Source organism: Dermacentor albipictus, chromosome 8, assembly GCF_038994185.2.
Source record: "Dermacentor albipictus isolate Rhodes 1998 colony chromosome 8, USDA_Dalb.pri_finalv2, whole genome shotgun sequence".
Classification (NCBI taxonomy): domain Eukaryota; kingdom Metazoa; phylum Arthropoda; class Arachnida; order Ixodida; family Ixodidae; genus Dermacentor; species Dermacentor albipictus.
The window spans coordinates 50657474-50671991 of NC_091828.1; the positions used below are offsets into that span (position 1 = coordinate 50657474).

Here is a 14518-nt window from a genome sequence, read left to right on the forward strand (position 1 = left end):
ATGTTGCCGGCTGTATTGTAGGTTATTATTCTCTAAGTGCAATATTATGGCCTTATAAATAATATGTTCGAACAATTTACTGGATGTACATGTTAATGAAACAGGTCTATAGTTACGTCGAGTTTAGAGCCAGATTTGTGCACAGGTATTACTTTGGCCCTTCGCCAGTCATCAGGTATCACTGAAGTTTCCAAAGATTGCCTGTAAATTACGTGTAAGTATTTTGACGTCCAAACTCCATGTTTTTGCAAAAAAGCATTTGATATAAGATCAGAGCCACAGGGATTCTTTACATCCAGTTTTTGTAAGAGTAAAAAAATTCCTTGTTGGTCAATATCTATTTCAGGCATTGGATTCTCGAACTGATACTGTGGAGAGGGACCGTTAAAGGTAGTTCTGTTAAATACAGATTGAAAAAATTCATTAAATTTGCTTGCTATGACGTCAGGTTGAACAACTGTCTCGTTCGAAACAGTAATCTGCGATACGGTGTGCCGCTCCCTCGATAGGTAGCGCCAAAATTTTTGTGGTTTATTCGTCAGGTAAGAAGGCAGAGTAACAGTGAAAAAACGCTCCTTGGCCATATGGATCTTATATTGTAGTAAGCGTATGAGATCTTGAAGGTCACGTGTGGTTTTCTTTCTGCGCTTCCTCTTAATTTTTCGTTTTATATGTATTACTTCGCGCGATACCCAAGGATGTTCTCTGTTCACTCGTTTCTTTCTGGAGGGAATGTACTTTTCTTCACAAAAGTGCACAATACGCTAAAAACATAACCATAATTAATTTACGTCATGAAGTAATGAAAACTGCAGAAAGCAGGCGTTTAAATATTCTGAGATAGCATTGTCATCCGCTCTTGAGTAATCCCTGATAACAGCAATCGATGGCTTAACGCGTTCACGGTTTCCTAAAATTGGACAGGAGAATACAATCATTTTATGGTCCGAAATGCTATTTTCAACGTTTAATGTGTTATTTTGAAATAGACTGCTTACGAACATCAGATTAAGCACAGAACATGACGGACCAGCTATTCTAGTTGGTTCGGAAACTAGCTGGTCTAAAGAAAAGGTAAATGACATGAACAACAGAGATTCAGCACTTTTTGCGTCACAGCTGTTGTGCGAAAGATTAGACCAGTTGATTCCTGGTAAATTGAAATCACCTGAGATGATAATATTGGAACGTGAATTAGTGTGTTGTGCAATGTAATTGTGCATAATGTCTAGGTATACAGGGGGCGCATTCGGAGGTCGATATAGGCCACCCAGAAATATGCTTTTTCCATTAAATGTAAGTTTACACCATACGCTTTCATGGTCAGGTATGCTGTTTAAAACTGTGAATTTTATGTTAGATTTAATTGCGACAGCAACACCTCCCCCCCCCCCCGCGATTCTCTGTCTTTCCGTATGAGCCGATAAGGCGGAAACACTTCGGAATCCTGGACGCTTTCGTGAAGCCAGGTTTCCGTGATGACTATAACGTGTGGGTGATGGGCTGCAACTATGCTTTCAGGTAGGCTGAAGTTATTGACTACGCTGCGTGCATTCAGTGATAACACTCTGATACATTTCGTACATTGTTGTCACGTGCAATCGCGAGCTGCTGAGCCAGCATGTGCAGAAGTTATCGGTTTAGATAGTTCAATTCTTCTGTCCTCACACTCATTCCATATGAAGGTTTTGCCATTTATTTTTAGTTTATCAAATTCCAGAGATACCTTTGCCCCTTTCGCCTTGTCACTTACTGCAGAATGCCATAATTTAGCAAGTGTGTCGCGTACTTTCTTTGAGAAATCTTCGGATATTGAAATCTGGGTGTTTTTCAGCTAGAAGCAGCTGGATAATATTTTGTTTTTCTCAGCGAAGTTGAATAGCCTGATAATAACGGGGCGTGTCCTTTGGCTTTGCTTTGTACCAATTTTGTGAAGTCGTTCTATTGAGTTAACTTCTATTCCTAGGATCTTCCTAAATATACCGTCTCGCACTTCTTCTTCAAGTGTTTTAACATCTTCAGCAGAGCTCTCTCTTAATCCATAAATTACTAGGTTATTCCGCCTACTTCTATTTTCTAGATCATCGACCTTCGATGCCAGAAATTCTACTTGCGTCATGGTAGATTTACAAGATTCCTCGCAGTGTACTATCTTGTCTTCGCATTCTTTCCATAATCCCCTTTCATTCTCAATAACTGTCATTCTTTATTGCAAATCTGCAACTATTGTCTCCACGTGCTTGATATTTGTAGACAGTTGTTTCAGTGTTTTGTTCGTTTCCTTTTGTTCTCTTAGAATGCGTTTCATTAGTTCCCGCTGCGAACATTCATCTGAATCAGAGTCAGGACCTGGATTTTGTTCAACGTCTCCGAATGTTAGTAACATTAAGCAGACAACATTAAAACAATCTTGCAAAATAGCAACACAGCATTGTGGACTTTGGAGCACCATTAACGTTACGTCATTGTCTCTAGTTGAAGAGACTAAATGCTGGTCACTAACCTGTGCGATCAGAAAAAATTCGATCAGCATCCGTACTCGTTCAGTGCTTCCAAGTCCACTGAAGGTAACGTCGAAAAGGCTGCTGCTTTTATCCGGGTGCCATGGTGTCTCTGTCGACGTCACCGTGCTGGTCAGGTGGTCCCAGTGCAGTGCACGTGGTACAGCTTCCTGCAACTTGTTTCGTCCGATGAAGCCAGCAGGGCAGACAGCCAGAGGTAGCAGTAGATAGGCCTGATGCAGCGCATGCTCAGACCCTGCGTCGACGAATCCGGTCCTCGACAGCACGATCTGTGCGATCAGAAAAAATTTGATCAGCATCCGCGCTCGTTTGGTGCTTCCAAGTCCACTATGATATATGCAACTGAGCCTGTGTTAAATAATAATATGCAAGATAACAGATTATAATTGTATACTGGGAGTCATTTGACACAACTGTATTACAATTAGTTTCCATGTAATAACATGAAAATTTCTATATGTATTTGCGCTTAAAAACTCTTATATCCACACTTTATCCGTAATTGTATTGCTACACCAGCTGCTTCCGTGCCTGTCTGGGAGACCGGAACTTTGTCAAGCCGAAGAGAATTCGGCTTTTTTTCCGGCTCTCCCTTTTTCACCTTGTATCCAGTGGTGAAAATAAAAATTATGATGATGATGATGATGTAGCAGAATATGTTCACAGAAGTGAAATGCCACTGTACTGAATTTTGTTAAACTGAAAGGCATTTGCATTGGGTTGAATGGCGTTTCGATGGGGGATATAAAAAAGTTCGTACAGCTGAATAATTTGTTCAAGTGACGTTCAAGTGGTAGTTTACTGTATATTGGTTTTCTTGGATAAAAAATTTACTTGGAAACAGTGCCTTGTATGTCCTCATTTTTTCTTAAACATTGCTCGATGAACAAGAGGTGCAAAAAGACACCTTTCTATTTTGTCTCTTCTGACCTAACTGGCATTTGGCAAATACCTCTTGCGTGCGGGAGAAAGTAAGGAGGGGGAGGGGGGGGTATATTGGAAAAAGTTTGGCAGTGTTTGGCTCCTCCTGGGGTGGTGTTAGAGGTGTGTATGAACCACTGCTTAGATAAATCGAACTCAGTACCTTTTTCTCAGTACAAGCATTCGTGAATGTTAACTTGTTATTCCAGTAGTTTAAAAATGCCTGCATAGGCCCTATATCACAATGTGTCCCAAGCCTCCTATATTTTTTTTTTATTTAAAAGGACTTGAAAGAATTCGAACTTCACTGTTAATGAAAAGAATGTTACAACTTTCAATAGCAAGGGATTGCTGTTATCAAGACTCCACAAAATGATGCAAAAAGAGCTGTTCTGCCATGAACAATTTTCAATATTGTAATTCTGGGAAGCGGTTATTAAGTCTTGAGGAGAAAGTTTGTTGAATGTATGTTCCAGCTTGTAAACCGCGCACAAACTATTTGAGGGCGGTAAGATTTTTTATTGTTTAATATCAAGAGTTGACGAACAGCCACAGTTCAGCAATGTCATGTGTTTTCTCATTTTGAAGAGCAAAAATTATTTCAACATATCTGAGCTATCAACCCTACAATAGTCATGACATTAGCCATTAATCAAGTGGGGGACAAAGATTACAATTTTTATCCTGTGTACATTTAGTTGGTCTAATAGGGCGATGGTTCATCTCAATATCCCCACTCACCAGAGGGCTACAGGATTGGGACACCGCCTGGGCATATGTAGGAATAAAATTAAGGCACCGACTATGTGGGCAATGAAGCTATGAAGCAATGAAGGGATGGTCAGAACATATGCAGTAAGCATTATCATGGTACCACACCTATTGGTGCTGCTGCTGCCTTGCCCGCTGAAGAGGGGCAATCCAGTGGTGATTTTTGTAGACAGTGCCATCGACATCATGATGATTGAAAAGTCTGAAATGGTATCATTGTGTACATTATTCACATAGCCCAGTGGGTCACTGGACAAACTATGACTGTTTCCCAAACAGAAGATAAATCAGTCCATGCTTGCATGGAGGAAAAATTGCACAAGCTTAGCAAGAGTCAATGACAAGAATGCAGGAAAGTGAAACACTGTGGCAACAACAAGGCAAAGAAAAAGAACTGCATGAAGCACAGAGATCTAAGCATCGTGCCAGTGCTGCTAGAGGATTGCTCACTCAATATGAAAGTTCAGTTCCAATCATGCATACTACCTCTTGGTTTAGCTTAAGGATTGCTTACCTCAACAAAATAATGCCTCTTGTCACTCTCAGTTGTCCCCATGAGTTTAAAGCAGTCTTTCACAACCTAGGCTGAGAACACTCCCAAGAAATGTTGTATCCTGTACACAAGCCATGCAAGTTCCTGTAATATTTGAAGGATCCACATCTCACAGTATAACACAAGGTTGTGAAGAAGACAAAGGCATATTGAAATGAGCATGACAGCTCAATGCCTACTGGCAAAGGCTTTGCAAAATTTTTACAGCAATAATGCATTGTGGTGCCTCAGAACCACTGGGATTAGCAAGATTCCACTGTAACTGGAATGAGAAAATACTGTGTTCTAATTGACTTACAGTGCGGTGTTAAGCACGACAGCAGCACTGCATTAAAGCATCAATGTTCTAATCGATTTTCCTCAAACATGTTATGGTACGACTTTTAGTGACTAAGCAGCATTTGTACAAAGGCACCAAGCTGGTTTGCTTCAAGAAGTGTCTTCTGATCTATACTTTGAGCAAAAATGTTGCACTTATTGCTGGTTCTTTGGCATGCAAGTCTTAAAAAAAATGGGATTAGCATGCATCTTACTCAGTAACAGAAACTTAGCAAGTGTACCTACTTGGCTTGGACCTTCAGGGTTACAGATACATGGGCATTGACATGTACAGTCAAAGACATAAGAAAGTGCCTGGGACCTCCAAAATCGTTCGTAATACTGGTCACTTCGTTGTAAAGATTGTACACCACACCGCCGCTAACAATTGAGCAGGCTGGACATGTTAAAGAAGAGAGAACCCTTATTCTATGAATTAAGGGGCACTTAGTGAAATAGGTCACTAGTATTTTTGTTTATAGTTTGTGTGGCTGAATGTGCGACTAACATGTCACTAACCTTGCTCAAGTTTAATGTTATTGACGCATGCGCAGCAGGAGTTGAACGACAATGACTCGCCTTCCCTTTCTTCTTTTACTCTCTTTATGCCCATTGCGAATTGTATATATTTGCGCACACTTCAATAAAGGTGTTGTCGGCAGTCAGCGCTCGTTCTGTGTCCTTCCTTGTCCGTGTTTTTTGGTGCTGTTTTAAATATGAAACATCTTCAGTGGCTTTCTTGATGACCGACGCCGGAGTTCTACGGCAGACATCCGTTATCCTTGCCTTGAACTAATCTGACTCTATCTCAATTACGTAAGCAAGATCATTCACATAAATAACCCCAAAGAAAGAAATCGAGTGGAGAGAGGTCACATGACCTAGCGGGCCAATTCACAGGCCTGTGCCTTCCAATCTATTGCGCATTGAAAGTCGCATCCAGCCAGTTTCGTGCTTGGCTGCTGCTGTGTGCGGGTGCCCTATCTTGCTGATACCACAGAAGCGGAAGAGGTGACAGCGGGACTTCACAGAGAAACTCATCCACCACTCCTTCAAGGATTTTGTTGATGTAACACTGTCCAGTGAGTATGTGATCAAAGAAGATGGGACCGATTATAGCACCAGCATAAATTCTGAATCACAATTTGGGCAACTACTGGTACTGGTGCCTATTGCACTTCACACAGCGTGCATTGGAGTCCCTCCACTAGTGCGCATTATGCAAATGTACCTAGGCGTTTCGGCAAAAATTGGCTTCATCTGTGCACATGATGTTGCTCAAAAGGTATGATGACTCATGGGCTTTTGCGAGAAATTTAAACGATTCTACGGGTCCCTATCTTCCAAGCATTGTTGCTGGCTAAGGTGGGACGGGTGAAAGGCTGTCATTTAGAATTCTCCAAACTGACTTGGAAATTGGTACCTGGGCGGCCACGTTCCGCATGCTAGAATGAGGATTTGAGGCCGTAAATGCTAGAACATCCCTGCGTAGGCTAGGACTCAAACGTGGAGTCCTCAGCCGGTTTGTTGAAGCTGCCGGTTTGTCTCAGGTTTTCACAACTTCTGATGATAGTCGATGCATTTGGTCTACCGCCACACTTCCATTAGTGATATACATATTTGCAGTCTTCCTCTTGTTGCCATTTGCAGATGGCAAGGCGAGGATCATGCTTACTGGGTGCTCATTAGAGAAACACATGGCAAATGGGATGGAACAAAACGTACCTTTAAATCTTTGCACTGACGTCAATTCACTTTTGTGGTGACAGGTTCTGTAGCAAAAAAAAAAAAAAAATCCGTGCACTTTATCTACGCTAAAACAACAGCTATCACAACTTTTTTCCAGGTAACACCAAACGAGACGTGTTACTTCAGCAGGGATGCGGCAGATGAGGCATTAGGTCGATCACAATGTTTTTCTTTATTTCCTTTATTGCATCCTGGACTACTCAGAGGGAGCATGTTCGAGGGCGCTGCTTTATGATGCGAGTGGGAGCACAGTCATGTGGTATTCTCCATATTTCACAGGGTTTATTTATCTATCATAAAAAATTAGTACGCAATTAGTACGTCGCTGAAAATATCGCAGTTAGATGTCCCTTGGCTGTGCCTTTAGATGCCTCATTTATAATTTGATAATTAGGATAGTACATGTCGACTTAGATAATTAATTAAATGATCAAATTAAATCTGTAACGAAAAAATTACTAGCAGCTACTGCAATGTACTGTAAACAATATTCGCTAGGTTTTCTTCGAGTAACGCATTGCTCTCTTTTTAAATCTTGGTGCATTATAATTAATTGGGACACTCTGTATATATTTACGTTTGCATGTAAGTGATGATGTTACCATCCGTAATAAATGTTGTAAGTTATTAGAAATGTTCTTTTTTTCATGAGTCGTTGACATTACTTACTGTAAAAAGAAGCAACACCGAGACACACAACATTCACGTGCATTTCATACGCCGTTGATAAAAGAGTCTGCTGACGGGGTCAGTGAAGTTTATAGGTTTCATTCATGATCAAAAAAGCACGCAAAACAATTTGAAGCGTCGTGAGCATACAACAACATATTCATTCTCTAGACATAGGCTATCCATACAGTAAAGTTTCGTTCGTTCTCCGTCCTCGCTTCACCGTTGGAACTTGAAGCTTATCGGACGATGATCGGCAGTTGTTGGTCAAACGCAGGCAGGAAACGATGAGGTCAGATGTACAAGAAACATTTATAGGCAAACTTTTCTATATACATGGCAGGTAAAACAAATACATTACAAACTTGAACAATTGAGAAACAAAGTCTCACTCTTCTACTGTCTCAATGACTGTTAGAGCCCAGACTCGTTTTAACGTACATAGTACGGAGGCTCACTGATCTATCAGCAATCCTGATTTCAGCCAAGTCTGAGGGACAGCATGTCGTCCCGATTTTTATAGCCCAAATATACAAAGAAAAAAGGCGGTAGGGCCGTTGGCCCGTCCCACAGGTTCAGTTGCCAATCAGAGTCAACCGTTTGTTAAGCCACAACCCACAGGGATGGGCTTACTCTTAAAAATAAACATATTGGAAAACAAAGCTCTTTTCCTTCTTCGCCAAAACTCCGTTGCCCTCTCATTTCTCCGTAGTGAGTGACCGGCTCAGCAAAACACGCCAGGCCCGAACAAGTTATCGCTAGACCGTTTCAAATGCCAACGGCGTCTAGGCTGCAAATGTCTCGGAAGCAGGGGCACCGGCACCACGAAGTGCCGCTGTACTCAAAGTTTGGCCGTCTGGGAGACGGATGACCCTCCTTGTCCTTCAAACTTATTGTCTACAAGACAAAGTTCTTTGAGTGCGTGTTTCCAAGACGCCGTCGTGCGAATGCACTCTTTACGTGTGCACCGCATTCCTACAGCGTGCACGGTAAGCTGGTCTTAGACACCACGCAGGCAGTCGCACCCAACAACAAGGCTGGCGATTACGTTCCGGACGCGTAGAGGATTAGGTCCATGCTCACTGCATGCGGCACGGAGTCAGAGTTGCTAAGTCCTTCTTAACCTCGGCGGCGCCTCCAATTAGTCAGGGACTCGGGCGCCAGACCCACAATACCTTTTGTACAGCGGTTCGTTTCAAGGCTGGTCTGTGTGACCCGTCGGCGGACTGCCAACATCGTGCGCACAATACTGACTTCCAGGAATCGGCACACGCCCGCCTGGCACCTGCCGCGACGCGTCACCCAACCCCGCGCGTTGCCTGTGACCCCACATAACACAGCAACTGTCGCCCCGCTGACATGGGGGGAAGTGAACCCCCTCTTTATACACAAAGCACGAGGCCGATTCGTGAGACTTAAGAACCCGAACAATCAGAGCGACCTTACACATACCGTTATAAATAATTCTTGATTGGCTGCCTCCATCTCTTTCAAAAATACTATAAACTTTGTCCTGTGTGTATATTTAAATATATTGCATATGTGCATGGTGTTTACAGTGGAAATTTAAAATAATGTTGAAGTGAGAAAGTATGTATAAGGCAGCCACCGCGAGTGCTTCTGATGGCCGTGTCCCCCTATTGTCAGGGTTTGAAGAAATAAAGTGACCCGCCGTGGTTGCTTTGTGGCTATGGTGTTAAGCTCGAGATCGCCAGATCTCGAGCTTAACAGCCATGTTATCTCGTGTTAAGCTCGAGATAATATGGCTGCTAAGCTCGATATCGCCACATCTAATCCCGGCCACGACGGCCGCATTTCGATGGGGGCGAAATGTGAAAACACCAATGTACTTAGATTTAGGTACATGTTAAAGAGCCCCCCGTGGTCCAAGTTTCCGGAGTCCCCCACTATGCGGTGCCTCACAATGAGATCGTGGTTTCGGCAAATAAAACCGCATAATTTAACATTCTTTTTTGCAGAAATAATCGAAAATATTAATTAAAAGCCGTTCAAGTCTGCGCCAACAAGGATGCAGTAAGCTATTAGCCTCAGTAAAATTTCAAGGGAAAAAGTCGAGGAAAGTGAAAAGAAACCTCAAATGATGTGGGTGACAAAGCACTGGTATTGGCACTTTAGGTGTGTGTGGGGGGGGAAGGGGGAGGGAGGCTTCGGCTTTGCCTAGGGTGGGGGGCTCAGCCCCCCCCTCCCCCGGGAAATCTCCGGAGGGGGCTCGGGCCCCTGAGCCCCCCACATAGTCTCCGCCTATGCTGCTATGTTAACATGGATGGTATTATATGTGCATTTGTCAAGTGAATAAATTAAACAAAGTACAAGTAGTTCATTTTCAGGGGAAGCAACACTGAAGCAATCAATTTTGCATCCTTCCATTTTAAGGTGAAAGCCTTAGATGCCTATGCTTCAAGGTCTCATTGTGAGGTACAGAAAATATCATGTGACCCAAGGAAGGCCAGAAGCGAACGAAAACATGTCCAGCCATGTATAAGACATGATTAATGATTATCGAAGTTATCACTATGTGGTACCTGTTTCCAAGTTCCTGTGATGATGTCAAAGGTTATTTCAGATGCACTGCTTCATCACTATCATTATATACAGTTCTTAGATATGTGAATGCATTGCTTGTAGAAGACAGGTAGGTAGAACCATAACGCAGAATGGACCATTTGTTAAAGAATTGGTTTTCTTCAAATGACGATCCATCTAGTATAAGATTTTTATAATGAGTGGGACATTGCACCAAACTGGTAGCCCATGACTGTGAGGTGCTCATTGTTACCAACCTTCTAGTGAAAAAAATATACTTTCAAAGAACTACCAAGAAAAGAAATGTATAGATATTGTTTTATGATGGCCCTTGAGAGTGCGCTTTATGCGTGAGAGGGTGAATGTTGCAAGTTTACAGAGATGCTGAGTGCATAATTGAATCATAGTGTCCGTAATTATGTATGTTGATGCTAGTTTTTCATGATAGATATAGAATGGAGCAAAAGTGCTTAATAGCTAGTGCTGGGGTAGCTGAACAGTGAGAGAGAGAGAGAAGGGAAGACGGAAAGGCAGGGAGGTTAACCAGACTGAGTCCAGTTTGCTACCCTACATGTGGGGAGGGGAATGGGGAGTGAAAGAGAGAGAGAGAGAACTTAGGTGTAGGATGTCTATAGTCGGGCACTCAAGTCTGTTCAGCGCTTTTTCACTGAACAGTGAAATGCACATTATTGCAAGGACCTGAACTTTAATCAAAGTGGTGACAATAGTGGTCAAAGTTTTCTTATTATTTGTACTAATGCAATGTGAAGTTGGGGATCACGATCCTGGCAACGAAAAATGAAAATTAATATGACAGCGGCCATTGTCAGCTTAAAGAACTGGGTGGACAGACAGACATGGGAAACCAGCACTTAAGTGGTGTCGGAGCAAAGCTGGAACTTATGGCTGAGCCAAATAACTTATAAGGGCTGTGGCGCACACGATAGCTGCGCGCGGGTATGATATACTAGAAATCATCAAGCAGTATCTGCCACATGGTGTTAGCACATGCTGCCTGCACTGATAGATCTCCCACCGAGCTCCTACATCTATACGAATACACAGCTACAAAATACATGCCGAGATGCAGGATCCGTCCAGTAAAGAGAACAAATTCACCAGTCGCCTAATATGACATTGACCGACACCTACAGAAGTCGCTTAATCATTTAAATAATTAGGTGAGAATGACTTGGTTCGACAGGCAAGGTTCTGACTGGTGTTGTATAAGTCGCAGGTCGCTTTTTAAGTCGCGACGATAGATTGGATTTTTTACAAGCACTGCTCCAGGAGGGCACATGCAACCGGATGCCTCAGGAGAGGACCTGAGGTTATAATAAAGCAGGCGGCGCAGGATCCCCAGGGCACCCAAGGGGTAGTGGGGAGATCAAAGCTGGAAGCAGGATAGTCCGTAGATTGGAGTGGCGGAGGCCTAAGCGTGCTGGACTTAAAATAAATATTATTACGTCCAGCCGCCAACTTGTGACGCCAAGACTTCTGCAACAGCAGTCAGAAGTTTGCCGTTTGACATACTAAGGCAGCAGCGGAAGCGGACGAAGACACAGAAACGTGAAAAAAAGGACCCCACGCTACAAGTTAGTCGTATTTTAAAGTTTAAATTATGGCAATTGAATAACGCGCAACTGAGCCCTCTCGAAGCGTTCGACGCATGGAAAAATTCGCGAGGACGGTAAGATACCAGTGTGACAGAGGCACAAGCAAGGAACGAAAACGCGCACACAGGGCAAACTGTAAAGATGCTATATATTTTGCTATATATGTAATATATGCTATATCTATCAAGTGACTAGTGCCATGCTCTAATCTTCAAAGGTCGCAATGCTTTCGCAATGAAATTGTTGACAGTGTGCGCTGTGTGTGTATCTTGTGTTCTGGCTCACCGCTGATCGCGATCACGCCCGATCCTGATCGAATTTCGCGGTCGTGATTGCCTCCTTTGGACAAAATGAGCGAGAGACCCAATCACAGTCGAGAATTTCGATCCGGATCGGTGCCGATCGCGATCAGAAGTATACGTGTGACACTGGTAGTGACAGGGCAACGCCATATCATACTCGCCTTCACGGGAGACCACTGACCAAACGACAACAATCGTTCGCGCCAGTGCACTGTGCCAGCAACACCCAAGGAGACGCACGAGGAAAACTTGTACACGACGCACGGATCGCCAGCCGACACATGGCAAAATGCCGCCACGCCAAGGCACGCCTAGGGACAGAACGAGCAAAGAAACTGCTCCTCCGTGGTACCTAGGTAAAGGGAGAAATTTAAGGCGCAAACGCCCCCAGATTTTCTCTCTTGCACCCGCTGAAACGACTGGCCAATCCCGTGAACTGGCGATTCCGCAAATGACCGTCTCGTCAGTCAAGCTACCGTCGCCGTGGTAGCTTTATTCTTGCATACGAAGCAGGGAGTCGCCGCGGTAGCTAGCTAAAGCAACAGTAAGTGCTTCGCTTCATTTTGATAAGTGCTTGCAGCCTCTGCCTTGAGGTATGAGCAATAGGTAATTATAGTTTTCTGTCTACGTTACGCCACGAAGAAATCCCGGGATCCTACCCATAGAAAACTTCGCTGTAAAACAGGACGCAAAGAGTCGTGCAGCACCTGTTTCGCTTCTTTCCATGGTGTGCGAGAGCGGTTCTGATATATTATTAACATACGTCCGGCAGACAACGTTGCCTAATTGTGTACTACCGGAGTTCATGAAGACAGTCTTTTCGATCATGGCGGCGTGACACTGACTGTTAAAAGAGGCGTGAACATAAGCACTTTGGAGCTATAATAGGTACGAGGTGCTTAGGGGCGTATGGAAAGGGGTTATGGTACCTGGCCTCACATTCGGAATTTCAGTACTGTGCATGAAATCGGATCGAAGTTCCGGCATGCATGGAAGCAAGACAGAGAAGTGTAGGCAGGTTGGCCTTAGGAGCACACGGGAACACCCCTAATGAGGGAGTGCAGGGGGACATGGGATGGACGTCATTCGAAGGTAGAGAGGCAATAAGTAAACTAAAATTTGAACAGAGACTCCCAGCAATGGAGGAAAAAAGGTGGGGAAGCGAGGAAAAAAACGAGGAAGCTGAGGAATAGATACCTACAGCCGAGGGAGGGGGTCCAATGTGGTTCTAGTGTGGGAAAGGAGGTGAAGGAGACGGAAAGAAAAATGTGGGAAGAAAGAATGCTCGGAAAGCTAGCGCTATCAATGTATAGGTCACAAAAACAGGAGATTAAGAGAGAGCTCTTATTTGATAACTCGCGGGGCAGCTCACTATTATTCGAAGCTAGGACGGGGGTTTTGAGAACGAAAACATACAGGGCTAAATTTGAAGACGTGGACCTTCGGTGCACAGCTTGCGGAGCCGAAATGGAGACCACTGAGCATGTAGTGCTGAGATCCACAGACCTTCGCCCGACCCTGGCAGAGGGAACAGTGGCAGATATGGAAGGGGCATTAGGTTTTCCCGGGGAACAAGGGCGAATAGACGAGAAAAGAGTAGCAGTAACGAAGGGGAGGCTAGAGGATTGGTGGAGGAGGGGAGTGAAAACTAGGTTAAGAAAAAGAGAATATAAAGAAAGGAAAAAAAAGAATAATAATAAAATAGGAGGGGGAGCAAAAGGCTAGGTGGCGTCAGCCGCCGCCCGTTACAAATGGTATAGCCGCCATCCATCCATCCATCCACCACCACCATGTTTGGGAAACTTATGAGCAGCGCACTGCTCTGTCTATTGAGACACATTCCATAAGTCACACGGCACGTATAGCGCGTCGATTGCTGGCCCATTCGGTTGAAGCTCACAAACTTGCAAGCAAGGTTTCTTAGCTGAGCCACACACTGCAGGTTCTGCGCACACTTTTTTTCTTTGAGGTCTTCGCTTGCTAGCACCATCGACAGGTACTTGGGAACATATTGAATGGTCGGTAATGCGTCCCGTGAAAGCGAGATGAAAGCGTGGTATCCGCACTGTTTTTCCATCAATGACGCGAACATAGTCTCGAAATACGTGCTTTTATTCGAACTATAGCTCACACCCAGCTCCAGGGGCCTATCAGCACGGTGAATCTTCCGATTCCAAACACAGCGCCTTTCATCATCCTCGGGGACATTAAACAACTTCGGCGCATTCTTCACTTCTGCAACCGGGAGCGAAATCGGTTTGAGAAAAAATGGCACACGAAATAACGAATGCGCCCACAAAACCGAGAACAACATAAATACGCGAACGAATGCAGGCCAAGGTCGATCCAAATATGTCGCAATGCTTCTTGCGAAAAGCGGTGCAGTACAGATCGTCACCGACATCAGCAAGGGGGTTTATGGGAGCAGCGATTGAAGCGCGACTATGTTTGGAGGGAACAAACACTGGGAAAGAAAAAAGCGTTTTTTTTTTTAAATTTAAGCGAGACACAGTTAGATTCATTCAACGAAAATAAAATTGAGCCGTAGTAGCT

At 43.9% G+C, this 14518-nt stretch overlaps 2 protein-coding genes across 8 annotated transcripts in view; both read right to left on the minus strand.

The window, feature by feature from the left end:
- The window catches only part of LOC139048775 (uncharacterized), a 55705-nt gene extending 43288 nt beyond the window's left edge, over window positions 1–12417 (minus strand). For 2 of the 7 annotated variants that reach the window (XR_011507897.1, XR_011507895.1), the window contains exons 1-5: window positions 12127–12414; window positions 6811–6857; window positions 4729–4851; window positions 4323–4416; window positions 2504–2791 (exon numbers count right to left, since the gene is read on the minus strand). Coding sequence is in view for 2 of the 7 variants with exons in the window: in XM_070523370.1 (XP_070379471.1) it covers window positions 2504–2533 (30 nt within the window). In the remaining 5 variants the exon portion in view is untranslated. Of the gene's footprint in view, window positions 1–2503; window positions 2792–4322; window positions 4417–4728; window positions 4852–6810; window positions 6858–12126 lie in introns of all 7 variants that reach the window. The other 5 variants (XR_011507898.1, XR_011507896.1, XR_011507899.1 and 2 more) reach the window with 4 other exon arrangements.
- Window positions 1–14518, minus strand: part of LOC139048779 (uncharacterized) — a 193125-nt gene that overhangs the window by 111921 nt on the left and 66686 nt on the right. The window lies entirely within an intron of this gene.